Raw genomic sequence first — 17,281 nt, forward strand, 5'->3', positions numbered from 1 at the left:
GCAACCGCGCAAGACTTCTTGAAACAATGCTTTGAAAGAATTCAGATGCCTCTACTGAAAAATATCAGTGAGCCTGAAATTTTGAGCGAGGTTTCAGATAATCAATTTTTGGATCAGAATGTGACAAGATTGAACTTATCGGACGATCATTTCGTCTATCTCAGTGGTCATGAAAGTATATACAGCATCTGTGCAGTGAAAAAAGAAGTGTTTGTATATGAACATGAGTTTGTCGAAAGTGGAAATTTTGGTGTGATCCAAGCCAAGCCTCCAAGCCAATGCCAATTCGGAGCTGCATACGGAAGTGCCAGTTCCTCTATGTGGTTCAATCCACCACGCCAAGCTCAAAGATCTACAACGAGAGCATCGTTGAGCAACTCGGGCTACGTTTTAATGCAAAGACGTGCAGTGGGAAAGTACACGTGCACAGAGAAAATAAAACAACTCATTGTTTATCCTCATTTGTCCTCAGATACAATTTATATTTTGACGGATCAGTTCGATTTGGTTTTTGAAGTCAAATCCAAGTCCTTTAGTTATTTCAATCTAGATGACAATTCATATCGGGACAGTTTGTTAGTGATAAGTGGCGATTCTAAGTATGAATATAAATGGAATTGGGAGACGAGAACTATAACTTCTGCATATGCAGCAGCTGATGGCTCATTTCAGTGCGGATCAAAACCTGTTGTCAAAATGTCATACTATGATCACAGCTTGACACAGAGCACTTTTGTGATTTTGACAGCAGATAACGATGTGGTCTTGCTTGTCAACAAAGTGAAGTTAGGTAAGCCGATTGACACGAATAGTCAGCGTCAAACCCCAAACAACACTCTTCTCAGCGTCAAACCCCAAACAAAATCCTCCTTTTCTTGGAAATGTAGTATGCATTCACAAAGGGTCAGAGAGAGTGTTCACAAAGTGAAACAGATTGACGCTGTGTCTATAGTCGATGGTTATATTCTCATTTGGTCTCTGCTCACCAGAAATATCACCATCCTTAATTCCAGTAATTTTACTGTGGCTTGCGTTGCGCCGATCCAAGCTGAGCTCAATTATTTTTCAATACCATTCCTTGGACCTGATATTGAATTCCTCGTGAAAGCTAAATTTGAAACCTCTAAAAACAAGTTCGAATATAAAGAAGTTTTTATGGTCAGAAAAGTGAAAAATGAAACTTTGTAAATATAAACAGCTTGTGCATAACTGAAAATATGTTATATAGAGTTACACATTGTTGAGCATTTCAAATAATTTCATTGTCATGAGAAAGGTGTTCTTGTGAGTCTATCCTTGTAATAAATAATAAAAATTTAATCTATTTGTTAACTACTAGTTACTATACTAAACTACTACACGTAGTGAAACGAGGTTATTATTTGTAATTAGCTCACGAGCTGAGCTCCATTCATTTGCTGATTTGAAAGAAAGATTGAAATTATGTTTTCCCTGCTCTGATCTAAACATGCTTAGTGCTAAATAAAGAACCCTAATTCTGTTTTTTTTTTTTTCAGATGTAAATATGGTGGAAAACACTGCCTCTTTCAAACTACTCCAGGATGGGTATGAAGGAGTGGCTCTGACAAAAATGTTCCCCGCTAAGGGATTCTACCCCTCTACATCCAGTGGGGGTGGGGCATGGTATGCGGCTAAACTACTAGACGAGCAGCAGAGGGTGGGAAAGGAGAGTAGAGAGACGGTAAATTACTTGTCATTTTTTGACAATTCATATGATGGTTTTCAAGACTCAGTTGCAATTTTGGTGTTTGTTTGGGTTGCATGTTTTTTAGTTGTATTTTTTGTATCAATTTCATAATATTTTCTCTATGGATATGGGCAGTGTTCACAAGTTTTGGAACGTTATCAAAACGAGCTTTCAGATGCTACAAAACTTATGACCAGGCTTACAGGTGTCGAAAGTGTCGTCCGCCTCATCAAGGTGGGACCTGCTACAATGAATTGGATGACACCAATTTCCCCGACGGAATAAAGGCCCTAGTTAGAAAGGGAGATGTAGGTCTAGAGGCTAATAAAAAAACGAAAGGTCTTAAGCTGTTGTTTGTTAAAACTTATTATTACTCTATGAGTAATACCCGGAATACCACTCCGTGTAGATGTCGAATCCGTCTAATGAATTTAGTCATATATATATTGTCCTACTAGTAAATGTAAATAGCCGTACTATGCTTCTTATGTGCTAAACCATATATATTTGGTTTAGCACAAAAATATATGGTTTCGAAAATAATAAATATAAAATATATAATCCGGACGGATCACAGCTGTGGTAAATTGGGCCTGATATGAAGTTCTATCTACTGTTCAATTGTTTGCTCTTTTTAACGTGTCGTGGATTTGGGTCTTGGATTAATTTAAATCGTTTTTTTTTAATTCAGCCAAATTGAGTTTCCAAGCTGTTCAGTATATTTGTAAGAAAAAAAACGTTCCGGAAACATGAGTTTTGGCTGCTTTTTTGTGAAATTTTAGCCTAAAAAATGCAGTTTTGGGCTAGACTTTTTCTTAAGTTGTTTTTTATTGTTTGCAAATAGTAAAATTGGTGTCACAAAGAGTTTAGGGTATAGGGTCAGTCTGAGTCCTAAAGGGTGTCCGAAGGGGGTACAAATGGTTCTTCAAGTAAGTGGCGAGGGAGTCGAACTCCTGTTATGGAATTTCACCACTCCTAAAATTCGCTACTTCTCTGTCGGAATATATGAGTTTCTATGATTTTTCTGCTTTGAATAGTTTAGCCACTTAATTGGTCAAAAATTGATGATTTTTAGGTTAATTGGTGTTTTTGATATGATTTTTTTTGCTTATATGTGCAAAAAAATAACGACTTAGAAAAAAAAGAAACTTAACGACGTTGAAATGAGCATTTTAAGAGCATAATTAACTTGGTTCAGACTCGTTGAGCTAAAAGAATATGGCCAACAATTTGGCATTGCCAATAATTTTATTGTGTTCACTTCTATAGGCTCTTCAAGTGCGCAGTTATTCTCGTCTGAAGAAGGAGAGGGTAAGAATGGCCAAACTGAAGAGACTGTACGAGCAGGGACAGATGGATGAGAATGAGATGCCGATTGAAGAGACTCAGAGTCAAGTTGACGAGAGGGAGACACACTTGGACGGGTTCTATTTGGTGAGTTATGACACCCTGACACCCCCCCCCCCCCCCGCACACACACACAAACACACGAACATGCACAAAGACACTTTTTATGATACATATTACTTTAAAGGAACGGTTCCTTTCACGCTCAACGGTTAAAGATATGCAAATTTTGTATTTGGTAACAAAAAGTTTTGGCAATAGAGTAGTGGGGTTGATAAAAATGCTTGTGCCATGACATATCCATGACCATTCCATGGCATAGCTTTTCGAGCTAAGCATGGACCTCCGAATAGTTGACATGGGTGTTTTGATGAAGATGGAATTGTCTTTTTTTTCAGTTGCGCACCCATGGAGTGAGTGACCCTGGAGATTTGAGTGCCATCGACATCTCCGCAAGACCACTCGAAACTGTTAGTCCTCAAAGTTTTTATGGCTACTGGTTGTATTTTAGTGTTCATTCTTATGAACAAATATAGGGACGGCTTAAATTGGAATTTTACGATCAAAATGGCGATAAAGGCGTCCATAATGAAACCTGTTTTCAAAGCCTGAAGGTTCTCGCCTTAAATTGACTACATTCCTCCCGGAGAAAAGTAAATATACTTGTGTAACTATCGGAATCTTTTTGAATATTTTTGCGTTTCTTTGGAGTCTTGTAAACAAATGTTTGTAATTATAGCGAGTAGTTCATTTTTTTGTTATGTTTTAGGCCAATGATGAGGATATGGAGTTATTTGAGAATGTTATTTACATCAATGCAGCTGAGACTCTGCTACCATTTGGTAAAAAAATATCTCATTAAAGGTTTTAACTTAATAGTAAAGTTTAGTACAAAAAAATCAGTTATAAGCATCACCGACGAAACTTTTAAACATCACCGACAAAACTTTTAAGCATCACCGACGAAACTTTTAAGCATCACTAGAGGGCTTGAGAATTAGTTTTAGTGCGTAAATGGGATACTTAACAATATCTTACAATATTAAGTATCACGTTTACGTACTAAAACTAATTCTGAAGCCGTCTATATTTCTTTGAGATCTCGATAAGAATCTTGCGGTGTTAAGTATCATCGAATCTCTTCCCAAATACCTGATCGATTAGTTAAGCTTACGCTAATTTTTCATCTAGTCAGTTTTTCGACTCGAGTATGTGTTGTCTCCAAGCATGTAATATCAATTAACCCTTAAGTTAATTTCTTTTTCCCAGAAACCTTCAACCACTTCCCCTCCCTCCGAGAACTAGAGACCCCCCTGTGCGCCATCAGATCCATCCGAGTCAACATGAACGACTTCGACTGTCTCGAACTCCTAGACCTCTCCTACAACAACCTCTCGCCTGAAGATGTGGCTTCCCTCTCTATTCTGCCCAAATTGAAGGCACTGTACTTGACAGGGAATGAGTTGACCTATCTGCCGGAGTCACTTTGTTCCAATGTCAAGTTCAAGTCGTTAGTATATATAGTTTGCTGGATTAACTTGATTTCGAAATAGGAAAACAACACTCCTGTTGTTTTATCTAGAAAATAATAGCTCAAATTCATATTTAAACCAGTACGTGCACATGTAAAAACAAATTTTTAAGCGAGCTACAGTTTTCAATCGTCATAATATGTTCTTCTTTTTTGTATAAACGCCGCAGAAAACCCATAAATACCGAAGGTTACGATTTTTCAACTGGCAAAAACGATGTTGAGAAAATTTTGTATTCTGTTTCAGAGATGAAAATTCGGCTGCAAGCGCAGTCGAAGTTGAAGCTTTCCAAAACTTGGAAGTTCTTCACCTAGACGACAACCGATTCCAAGACGCTAACACGATTGCGATCCTAGCTGGGCTAAGACATCTGAAATACCTTTCTCTGGATAACAACTCAATCAGCGCTGTTCCTCATATAAAGATCAAGAAAGGAAAGCCAATTGAAAGAGTTCACGTGAATGCGGTCGAATTCAACGTGAATGATAACGATGACGAATTAGACGATGACACAATCAGCGGCAAAAGTCAGAATCTTCTAGAAGGAATCGATGACATAACTGCGGCCAATGAAGGTTCATTGAGTGATGCGAAATTGACCAATAGTCTCACAGGAGTTGATTTGACTGCTAATTCTAGCGGTCAAAATGGAAACAAAGTCGAAGGGTCTATAGGCCGAACGATTCCAGAGGAAAGTGAATCAAACGAAGAGGGAACAGTGGTTCCGGTGAACAGTTTGATCAACTCCACAGGGGCAGAAAAGAGTGAAGGTGAAAGTCAAGAGCAGATTCTAACGGCGTTTGAAGAGTTGCGTATTTTCAGCATCGCAAACAACCAGGTAGGTGTAGTACTATAGAACTTGATTGTTTGAAAAATGAAACATATTACTTGAATTTTTGAAGTTTTTCTGTTTGACTGGACTTAACAGGAGATCATTTAATAAATTTCTTTGATAGCGAAACATCCCTCCTACTATTTTTGCCGTACACTTCAAAAAAAACTATTTTGTCAGCCGCATTTTAAACTAATTATTTGCGGGTGTTTGCTATTTAGACGGCGGTTTCCTGTATTGAAGATACAATAGCAATCCACTCAAAAGAAGAATTATTCCACTCAACATTTCAGAAAAAAAAAACAGTTTCAGAAGCACTAAGTTTTTGTTGAAGTCAAAATTTAGCAAAAAATGAAATTTTTCACTGGATAACTCGTAAGTGGTAATTAATTACGGAAAGTGTGGTGTGGATACGCTAAGGGTTTAATGGAAACCCACTTGGAGCTTACCCTGGTAAAAAATAAATTTAATCAACATGCTATCATCAGCTTTGAAACTTATTTAAGATTGAGGCTGATTTCTTATGTCTTAAATTGGTGTTCACAGAAGTCAAAAATTATTAGTAATCTATTTCCAACAAATCATGAAACTGTTTAACGATTTTTGCGCCTGTATTTGAGATTTAATATGAGACGATTCATGTCATGAATATAATGGAAAAAAAACTAAATAAAAAAAAAGAAATTTTGAATTAACGCCCCCCGTTTTAGACAATTTTTCGAGTTCCTGAAAATGACTATGCTCTTTGATGCAAAGTGAAACGACCCAAGGCTTTATACTGCTTTATCTTTCCCTTTTTTGTTTCAAGATTTTTCTCCTTTATTGCAATTTTTTAATAATTTTTTTGACTAAAATAAAACTATTTTTTGAATAAAACGATCTTTTGCTTTGAATCATAGTCATTAATTTTTCTATCGCAAATAGCGAGATGCTCAGATTCGTCTCTGTGTTTGAACAATCGTAATGTCCGTTTTTCTGTGCAGAGTGCATCGTCCTTTTTTTTCTGCGCAGATTGCGAGTGAGGACGGAGTGTTGCCTGTGGTGGGGTGGCCCATGTTGCAGCAGGTGAACATAGCGGGCAATCCACTGGTGGCCAAACACAATGGGGAGCCCCCTCTGCTGAACAGATACCTCACCAACAGACTAGGAATCACACTCAAACGGTAAACAAAACTTAGTTGATTAGATACATCATAAGATTTAATCCATTTGGGCTAGCTAAAACTGTTAGCACATGTACTATCCATATCAGAGGTAGGATCAATTAAGTGGTGTCAAATATGAAGAATATTCGAATTTCCAAATAGATATATCGATAAAGCAATCTGATTTGCACTCAAACGGTGAATTGAACTGAGTCGATTAGAAATGGATTAGAAAAGGCAATTTCCTGTGCAAACTTGGACAATAGCCACTCACAACTATGGCCAAGTTTGCGATGTTAAAATAGGAAACGGTTCGAATCTTTGAATATATACATCAGTAAAAGACCCTGGTCTCCACTGAAATGGCAGAGCATTCTGGATAATTGGATTCGATGCTTTAAAGTTAACTCAGGTTTGTCGTGCCAATTTGAACAAACAAATTGAAAATTTTGCCTCTTATTTGCTGAATTTAATTCCAATTTCGAGAAATAGTTGCGCAAAACATGCTCGAGCAAAACATGCGAGAATGGTTTTCAAATTGACCTTGTTTAGAAAAATGGATTGCGTATCCGAGTTCCGTGTTCTATTGAATATGATAATGTTCTTCTACCATTTAGTTTGATTGTGTTTAGATTTGACTTGCCACAGAAATCGAAAGTGCCTCACGATCCAATCATTGACAACCCGACATCGAAACCGCCTACTCACAGAAGGGTCTGTATTTGTCTTTTTCTTTGTAGTCTACTAATAATTGTTCTATATTTCTCGCTAGAATTAATAATGAAAAATAAATTGCTTCCCAACGATATCTACTTACGGAGTTTTTTAATTATCCTTGCGATAAGCAAGGGTTTTGTAATCGGGTACTAGACTTTTTCCCGTAAATAACTTTAGGCACAGGACTCTCTTTTCATCTGGACTAGTTTCCTAGAAGCCTCGGTTAGCAACAGATTTACCGCTACAAATTAATTTTTTCTGCATGTTACCATTTCAAACATCTATCAGATACGAATTTATCGCTTTATGTTGGTTTTAATTTAACCAACTCGTTTTGTTTAAATTTCATTTTTTGTTTTCTTTTTTTTTCGGCTTGTTAGGTTTCGGCGCTTTTTATATCGGCTTAGTGGCCTCATATCACATTGTATCGTTCGACGAGCGGATTTTGTGATTGTATGTGTTTTGAGGGTGAGGGGGACTTGATAACTTTTTACTCGGGGGTCTTGAATTTTGTTCGGCTTTTTTTATTTTCTTTTCGTTTTGACTTAATTGGTTCACTTGGCACATTTTGTTTCAAAACTATGATAATTCATTTCGATAGATCTAGTTTTTTCGATATTTTCAAATTTCCGATTTTTTTTCGACGTAGCCGTTTCCTTCTTTTGTATCGCAAGTGGTGCGATGCTCAGCTTCGCATCTGTGTGTAAATTTACAAACACAAATCTGAACCGTATTAGAGAAAGCAGTTGGGCCAGTACGATTCGTTTCCAACACGACCCGAATAGTACTTATGAATGATTTATGTTCAAACAAGGTAATCTGACATTGAAAATTGTCTAGTGCACTTCGCTCCTAAAGCTGATTGAATTTGAGTTTGGCCAAATAATAATTTCATTGAGTACAATAAACTGCTATGATTGCTATATTTATGAAGAAAACTGAAAGATTCAAAGTTTTGCGTGCTGTGCCGTTGAATGTGATGTTTTTACTAATAAACAAATTTATTTCAGATTCCAGAAGTTGTGCCTCCCAAAAAACGACAACCCATTGACTTCATGGCCATCGAGTATCCAGGGGTGTTTGATCCCCTTCCCAGCAAGGAAAACACTCTGGAAATGATTGAAACAAGGAGGAGGAATCTACACCAGCAGTTTATTCCAGAAGTCAACCATGAGGTGAGAGAACGAAGTTAAAGAGCTATAACAGATTGAACTTTTAACTTGACAGATTGAACTTCAGATTGACAGATTTAATTAGTTTTTTGTTCGGCTTTTTTTGCTCGCCTGGATGACGTTGAATTTGCGTTGTTTCTTTATATTTAGCTCTTGCTTGCATCTTTTCAAAAGGCAAACGTCCAATTACCCAAGCGATCGATAAGCAATGGTATTGCAATCGGTTACTAGACTTTTTCCGTAAAGAATTTTGTTCCCGTTCACGGGATGATCTCAAATTTAAAGATCTCCCTTTTCAGCACGTTTAACACCGCGAGTTAGTGTTTCAAGTTTATGGGTTACTGGATCTACTGGTAAAAGTTTTACAGATGTAAAGTTGGTTTTTCGTAGGCATAATTGATTTCGGCACAATTTTTGGAAGTGTTTTTTTTAAAGCCGTGTTTTTTTTTGGAAAATTCTATTCAATTAATTGTTTAATTCAAATCAAAGAACATAACACGCTCAAAGGTTTTACATACACGTTTTTATCAAGCTTTTTTATACACGCTAAAACTTTCAGGTTTGAAAAGAAAAACTATGGAAACAATTTTTTGTTTGATTTTATTTTCATTTTTTTTTGAATGCATGGTTTTTTGTTCTGATCGTATTCAGTTAGTTGAAAAATAAATTGCTTCCCAACGATATCTACTTACGGAGTTTTTTAATTATCCTTGCGATAAGCAAGGGTTTTGTAATCGGGTACTAGACTTTTTCCCGTAAATAACTTTAGTCACAGGACTCTTTTTTCATCTGGACTAGTTTCCTAGACGCCTCGGTTAGCAACAGATTTACCGCTACAAATTATTTTTTTCTGCATGTTACCATTTCAAACATCTATCAGATACGAATTTATCGCTTTATGTTGGTTTTAATTTAACCAACTCTTTTTGTTTAAATTTCATTTTTTTGTTTTCTTTTTTTTTTCGGCTTGTTAGCTTTCGGCGCTTTTTATATCGGCTTAGTGGCCTCATATCACATTGTATCGTTCGACGAGCGGATTTTGTGATTGTATGTGTTTTGAGGGTGAGGGGGACTTGATAACTTTTTACTCGGGGGTCCTGAATTTTGTTCGGCTTTTTTTATTTTCTTTTCGTTTTGACTTAATTGGTTCACTTGGCACATTTTGTTTCAAAACTATGATAATTCATTTCGATAGATCTAGTTTTTTCGATATTTTCAAATTTCCGATTTTTTTTCGACGTAGCCGTTTCCTTCTTTTGTATCGCAAGTGGTGCGATGCTCAGCTTCGCATCTGTGTGTAAATTTACAAACACAAATCTGAACCGTATTAGAGAAAGCAGTTGGGCCAGTACGATTCGTTTCCAACACGACCCGAATAGTACTTATGAATGATTTATGTTCAAACAAGGTAATCTGACATTGAAAATTGTCTAGTACACTTCGCTCCTAAAGCTGATTGAATTTGAGTTTGGCCAAATAATAATTTCATTGAGTACAATAAACTGCTATGATTGCTATGTTTATGAAGAACATTGTTTCAAGTTTATGGGTTATTGGATCTACTGGTAAAAGTTTTACAGATGTAAAGTTGGTTTTTCGTAGGCATAATTGATTTTGGCACAATTTTTGGAAGTGTTTTTTTAAAGCCGTTTTTTTTTGGAAAATTCTATTCAATTATTTCTTTAATTCAAATCAAAGAACATAACACGCTCAAAGGTTTTACATACACGTTTTTATCAAGCTTTTTTATACACGCTAAAACTTTCAGGTTTGAAAAGAAAAATTATGGAAACAATTTTTTGTTTGATTTTATTTTCATTTTTTTTTGAATGCATGGTTTTTTGTTCTGATCGTATTCAGTTAGTTGAAAAATAAATTGCTTCCCAACGATATCTACTTACGGAGTTTTTTAATTATCCTTGCGATAAGCAAGGGTTTTGTAATCGGGTACTAGACTTTTTCCCGTAAATAACTTTAGTCACAGGACTCTTTTTTCATCTGGACTAGTTTCCTAGACGCCTCGGTTAGCAACAGATTTACCGCTACAAATTATTTTTTTCTGCATGTTACCATTTCAAACATCTATCAGATACGAATTTATCGCTTTATGTTGGTTTTAATTTAACCAACTCTTTTTGTTTAAATTTCATTTTTTTGTTTTCTTTTTTTTTCGGCTTGTTAGCTTTCGGCGCTTTTTATATCGGCTTAGTGGCCTCATATCACATTGTATCGTTCGACGAGCGGATTTTGTGATTGTATGTGTTTTGAGGGTGAGGGGGACTTGATAACTTTTTACTCGGGGGTCCTGAATTTTGTTCGGCTTTTTTTATTTTCTTTTCGTTTTGACTTAATTGGTTCACTTGGCACATTTTGTTTCAAAACTATGATAATTCATTTCGATAGATCTAGTTTTTTCGATATTTTCAAATTTCCGATTTTTTTTTTGACGTAGCCGTTTCCTTCTTTTGTATCGCAAGTGGTGCGATGCTCAGCTTCGCATCTGTGTGTAAATTTACAAACACAAATCTGAACCGTATTAGAGAAAGCAGTTGGGCCAGTACGATTCGTTTCCAACACGACCCGAATAGTACGAATAGTACTTATGAATGATTTATGTTCAAACAAGGTAATCTGACATTGAAAATTGTCTAGTACACTTCGCTCCTACAGCTGATTGAATTTGAGTTTGGCCAAATAATAATTTCATTGAGTACAATAAACTGCTATGATTGCTATGTTTATGAAGAACATTGTTTCAAGTTTATGGGTTATTGGATCTACTGGTAAAAGTTTTACAGATGTAAAGTTGGTTTTTCGTAGGCATAATTGATTTCGGCACAATTTTTGGAAGTGTTTTTTTAAAGCCGTTTTTTCTTTGGAAAATTCTATTCAATTATTTCTTTAATTCAAATCAAAGAACATAACACGCTCAAAGGTTTTACATACACGTTTTTATCAAGCTTTTTTATACACGCTAAAACTTTCAGGTTTGAAAAGAAAAATTATGGAAACAATTTTTTGTTTGATTTTATTTTCATTTTTTTTGAATGCATGGTTTTTTGTTCTGATCGTTTTCAGTTACTAACTCAAGTTAATTTTAAACTATTATTTGAGCCCTTTCATTTTAAATCAATTCACAGTGATGGCACAGCGTATTGTTTAAGTGCTTAAATTTTTTCTAAATTAGTCCTTCTCAAATAAACTTCCGGAAAATTTTGTTTTTATATTTTGATTTGATTGTCTTCTCTACGAAAATTTTTGGAGCGTGTTGTACGATCTTTTAAAATCTAGTTGTTTCTGATAGAATTGTTTTGAAAGTTATGAAGTTGCGTGTTTTTTTCTCTAACTGGAGTCTTTTTTCGTCTTTTTCATTTGTGATCTTATTGTTTGCTGGGGTTCAGCTACCTTACCGACCATTTGAAAATTGGGGAGGGACTTTGTATTCAGGTATTTTAGTTTTTCTTTTTTTTTGTTTTCCACGCAAAATCAGCTGCCTTAAATAATCATCGGAGAAAGTTGAGTGATTTATAATTTTGAAGCGCTTACAGAAGTGATTCGAACGATTTTAAAAATTTAATTTTTTTTGTGTCGAGAAAATTGTAGATTTTTTGGCTAGTTTTTATTGAGGGAGCAGACTTACAATAGTGTGTTTTAATAACTTTAAAGCTTATAGTAGCTCAGTTTAAGCAGTAAAACCTAAAATTCAAAAAAAAATGAAAGATTTTTTTGATTCTTTTGTTTTTCTGGTCATTTCTCTACAAAAATTGATTTCCAATTTGCTTTTTTTGACTGTCGAATATGCTTGTTTCTCTCAGAGCCTTTTTTCTCACCACCGAGAACAAACTACTAAAATTGGAAAAACTTTTTATTGTTTTTTGTAAGACTATGATCGGAACATTCTATGCTACTCGCACCGTAACCGTCTGTCCTTGTTTTAATCTGAGAATGTTTCTTTGACTGGCCAAATAGATTATATTATTGCTGCAGTATTTCTGTGTAATTGTTTTTGGATGGAAAGAATTTTTTGACGCGTTGGCTCATCTGAAATAACTGCTCGAGTCCTGAGTTTTTATGAGTTTTTACGAGTCCCAATATCGTGGAAATAGCTATTAATCATTTTAAATAGTGGATAAGGTATTGTTTGACGAGTTCTAACTGTAATCGACTAAATCTCAAATTTACGGCAGAAAATTTTCAAATAGCTCTTAATAGCTGTACTTAGCATTCGATGGAGGTCGAATATAATAGTTAGCTTCTGATCAATTTTAATTGAAATTATCTCAAATTTGATGGTAGGACGGCCTTGAACATTCAATCAATTTGATGTTTTAGTTATGCAGTTTTTTTGATCGAAAATAGTTTTTTGGTTTGGAGCAAAATCGATAATTTTTCTAATACATGGTAATAAGTATATTACATCAATGAATTTGGTGGGGTTTCTCCCTCCCTACTATAAGTTAAGAGGGGTCAGTATTTGAGTATTTTAATGTGCTAGGGTTCTATTAAAAAGTGTATCTGTTTTGGTTGGATTAAGTTTTGCTGAGTAGTATTTTGGGAGTCAGGAAAATCAATTTGGTCGACATAAAAAATTTTCATAAAAATGTTGTAATTTTTTAAATACCCCTCCTCCTAGCAAAAAAGCCAGGTTAAGCCTGAACTTGGAATAGAAAATTACTACTGCTTGGTCGTTGTATTAAAGTTTATGGTAGTTTGTTAAGCTGAATTTTTTGATTTGATCTAATTATCATTTTAGGCAGTTCCTCCGTCATTGCGAGCCATGTCCGCCAATCAGAATGCGCCCTTGCCTCCGATTAGTTCGACCAATCAGAATGGAGAGGAGAGTTTGAGGCCCCAAAGTGGACCCGATAACATGCAACACATGAGATTGTGAGTAATTGGTTATGTATTTTGAATATTTAAGAGGTATTGATGAGTCATGGAATTAGAATTTGGGAAATTTCCTTTTTGCTTTATTGTATTTACGAAACTAGGAATGTCCATTCATTTTGGGTATATTAGTATTGGTTGAAAATAATCTATTTTAAAAATACTTTTATTGAGCTCATGTTATTGAATGAATTTGAATTATTTATCTCACTCAAGTGAGTTTTTTCTCGTTTTAATTATTTCTCTTTATTTGTATTTTTTGGTATTACTTTATCGTTAGTTTATGTTCCGAGGCTGTGATTATTCAGGAGGTATTATATATGCTTAGTTTTTATGCCCTCGAGTTGATAATATAATTCAAATTTTTAATGGTCGCATAAATAATTTTTGGATTGTGATCATTCTTTGGTTTTTCGTCCTATTTTATTATTTTAGAGATGAGCATATTAAGTTTATGTTTAACTTAGAAAACTGTTATGTATAATCAAAGAAGGGTGAGGATAATATTAATTTGATTCATATTTTTTCTTTCAGTGCTCCGAGTGAGATGGAGAGACTGGCCACTGAAGATGTCCTCATTCCCAAAGGGGGTTACCAGAGACCCAAAATGGCACCCATAGTAGACGAGGAGGGAGAGGGAGGGGAGGCTACCGAGGAAGACCAGGAGAATTTCTTCATGACTCAGGTTGGTCGATAAAATATTGTCACACAAAAAAGTTCACTCATGAGGTGGTTTCAGAAAATGCAGCTTTTACTTTTAGTCTTTCCGCTGAGTTTTAAGTCAATTTATTGCAGAGATTTAAGTAATTAGTTCTGAAATATGTTATGAATAAGTTTTTTTGGCCAAATAACAGTCTTTTTAGTGTTTCAAGGAGAGCGCGCAAATTAGTTTAGTCGTCTAAAATGTCAGAATTCTTCAAAATTTTTGAAATCCCTCACCCCGCCGTCACGAAAGTCATAGATCTCTCCGGTATATGATGGTTCAATCGCAAAAAAAAACAGGTAGTTTGCATATAATATAGTTTGCCTAACTTTTTCCATGATTTACAGACTTTGTTAAGTTCTGTCTGTGAATATCAATAGAAGATCGTGGTTTAGATAATTCATGAAACCCAAAAAGCAGTAAGTTATTTAGAGATGTCGGATATTCAAATACTAGTGTCTGTACTACTCCTTCTTAGTTGAAGAAATTGGAAAAACTCTGTTTGCATCTACAGGGATACCTTGAATTTTCTGCTATAGTTCTGTCAACTGATAGCGTAGCGATGAAGTCAGAATTGAAATGGTTCATAAGCGAAGTGAATTATCTTATGAATTTTTTTTTTGTGAGCTGCAGCAGTTTTGGACTCAAGAGTTTTTTAGGCATTACAAAGTCAGGGAGGTATGAAATGGATGTTTAGATTATTAGGTTGCTACAACAAGATTTCTAGCCTTTGAATATAATTTACAAAAAAAATCGATTTGTCATTTCGCCTAATTTAGTTTTTAAATGAAAATTTGAATGTGTTTCGGAGGGTGATTTTTTTTCCATAATAGAACTAAAATTTTACATTACCAGATTGACGATGAATATGCAGAAGGTGGATCGAATCGTTCTCAACAAGGACAGAATGGGGAAAGAGTCACAGGCTCTAAACAGACTGGAGGTTCGAAGAGCTCTAGCAAAAAAGGAGCTTACCGGTTATTGTATCAAACTAACGAGGATGAGGAGAAATTTTCACTCAATTTACCTAAAGGTTGGAATTGACTTATTGTTGTTTTAGGACATAACTTCTTTCTGCTTTTGAATATTTTTTCTAAATATTTACTTGCATTAACTTAAACAGAGCGAAAAATATTTCAAATCTAAAATCTAATTTTTAGGAATAATACTTTAGTAATTTTTGCTCTTTTCCAGTGAAACCTTCTTTGCTTTCGATGCTCAGTTATGTTTTAATTTTTGCTGGTATTTGAAAAAAGTTTCACTGGCATTGAAACAATTGTTAAAGAATTATTTGAATATGTTTGCTATGTTTAATCGTTTGTTTCAGACGTGCAGAGCAATGTGAAGGCGTTGAAGTATGCTCTGAAACACCCAGTGTCCTTCAGTGATGCGCCTGCTTCCCATGAGAGGATCATGCATCTATACCAGCCAGACAAATACAAGGTGGGTCGTATTGACGGATTTTTTTTCGGGCTTAGTATTAGTTTTCGACACTGGCGAAGTGGAGTTCCGCACCACTTGTGATACGGCCTTAACATATCCTGAAGTCGATCTGCCAGAAAATGAGACAAAATCCTCTAAATAGGAAACTTAGCTAGCAAAAACAATATGAAAACTTAAATCTGCCAAAATTTTCATGCGTCGAGCTCGATTTGTCTAGTACGAAAGTCAGTTTACAAAAAAAAGTATTTCGATTATTACAAATACACGCTAACAGAGAATACAAAGCTTATAGTGCCTGGGCAGCCAAAATATTACAATAAAAACTTGAGCGTTACCGTGGTGTAAAATTTTGAGTGACGTGGTGGAGGGGGAGGGTTCTCATGCTTGAAGGACCGAATGCTTGAAAAATTTCAGCCAATCAAAATCTCTAAGCGTTTCTATTGGCTAAATGCCTTTCTCACAAAATCGAAGTCAAAATTAACAGAAAACGTATTAAATCAGTGGAAAGTAATCAAAAACATTACAATTTGCGGATTACAACCGCAATACTTTTCAGATAATTATCAAGATTAATGAGGTCAAAATCATCAGAATTTTTTAGTCATGAAAACTCATCTGCTTATTATTTAATCGGTCAATATTAACACGAATGGCCTGGATTTATTTTCTTACTTTGAAATTTTTGCGATTTACTTTGGGATTTTGAATACTCAATTTTGATTGGCTGAAAGTAAGCTGAAATTAATTTCAAGCATTCGGTCCTTCAAGCATAAGGGACGCCACCGTGGTGGAGCATAAACACACACAGTCTAATTTGCTCTTCAGAGAACACAAATGAGGTATTTAAGCCGAGGTTTTATAAGCCGAAATCGTTTAAGTCGGTTGAACCTTTAAGCGAATATAAAAATGAAATTCAACAAAATTGGAGTTGTTATATTTATAACTATGACAAAAGAACAAATTCGAATAGATTGGGATTATTTAATTATTCTATTGCCCGCTGGTTGATCAAATAGCAGAATTGACAAAACAGCCGACAAAACGATTCAGTTAGTTTTCTTGAACAATCTAATTGCAAGAAAACAATATGCATTAATTTAATGATGCTTGCTAATCGCAAGCGTAATTCAACGTTTCAAATTGTTTGATATAGAATAATTTTATCTAGTATCTCAAAAGGAGCATAAAACCTCGAATGTCGAACAAAGACTAATATAGGCCATAATGTTTTGTTTTATTTTTCCGGGAAAAAGTCTTTAAATTATTCACGCTCAAATTAGATTATAGCGGTTTTACTTCTGATTAACAGTCGATGAACGTAGTTCAGACATTTATACAGTTGGCGTTGATTCTCTTCGGGAAAAGTCTTAACAATTTTTTCAGGCTTAAATTTAATTTTTCGCGGCTTGATTTAGTTTTTTTTTCAAGATCAGCTCATTTATTTTGCTACAAGAAAGGCAAATTCCACTATAGCAGCGAAAGTTTAAAAGATCACGAAAAACGTGATGCATATCTAATTTCGGAAACTGAATTTTTTATCCGATTTTCCAGCAAAATTAAAAATTTACCGTTTGGTTGTTTTCTCAATCTAGGACTATTTTTAGCTAAAAAGTGTCAATTATAATTATTTCTGGAAAATCAAAGAGCTTTAATGTCATCTTTTTTTGAAATATCGAGATTTTTTCATAAAAAAAGTCAGCTTTTTTTTTCTGTTTACTTGCGTTCATTGATTCTTTCTGTTGGCTGTATTCTTTTTAAATTCATATTTTTTTTTTTAAAAATGAAAGAAAAACAA

At 34.9% G+C, this 17,281-nt stretch overlaps 1 protein-coding gene across 1 annotated transcript in view; it reads left to right on the top strand.

The window, feature by feature from the left end:
* Positions 1-17,281, top strand: part of LOC134855316 (X-ray radiation resistance-associated protein 1-like) — a 38,748-nt gene that overhangs the window by 20,175 nt on the left and 1,292 nt on the right. Inside the window, exons 2-14 of the mRNA XM_063871812.1 lie at positions 1,516-1,702; positions 2,978-3,142; positions 3,454-3,525; positions 3,825-3,897; positions 4,325-4,565; positions 4,834-5,425; positions 6,431-6,582; positions 7,197-7,278; positions 8,292-8,456; positions 13,207-13,340; positions 13,875-14,025; positions 14,899-15,076; positions 15,371-15,486. Coding sequence (XP_063727882.1) covers positions 1,526-1,702; positions 2,978-3,142; positions 3,454-3,525; positions 3,825-3,897; positions 4,325-4,565; positions 4,834-5,425; positions 6,431-6,582; positions 7,197-7,278; positions 8,292-8,456; positions 13,207-13,340; positions 13,875-14,025; positions 14,899-15,076; positions 15,371-15,486 — 2,298 coding nt within the window. The 5' untranslated portion in view covers positions 1,516-1,525. The remainder of the gene's footprint in view (positions 1-1,515; positions 1,703-2,977; positions 3,143-3,453; positions 3,526-3,824; positions 3,898-4,324; positions 4,566-4,833; positions 5,426-6,430; positions 6,583-7,196; positions 7,279-8,291; positions 8,457-13,206; positions 13,341-13,874; positions 14,026-14,898; positions 15,077-15,370; positions 15,487-17,281) is intronic.

Source organism: Symsagittifera roscoffensis, chromosome 10 (assembly GCF_963678635.1).
Source record: "Symsagittifera roscoffensis chromosome 10, txSymRosc1.1, whole genome shotgun sequence".
Taxonomy (NCBI): Eukaryota; Metazoa; Xenacoelomorpha; order Acoela; family Convolutidae; genus Symsagittifera; species Symsagittifera roscoffensis.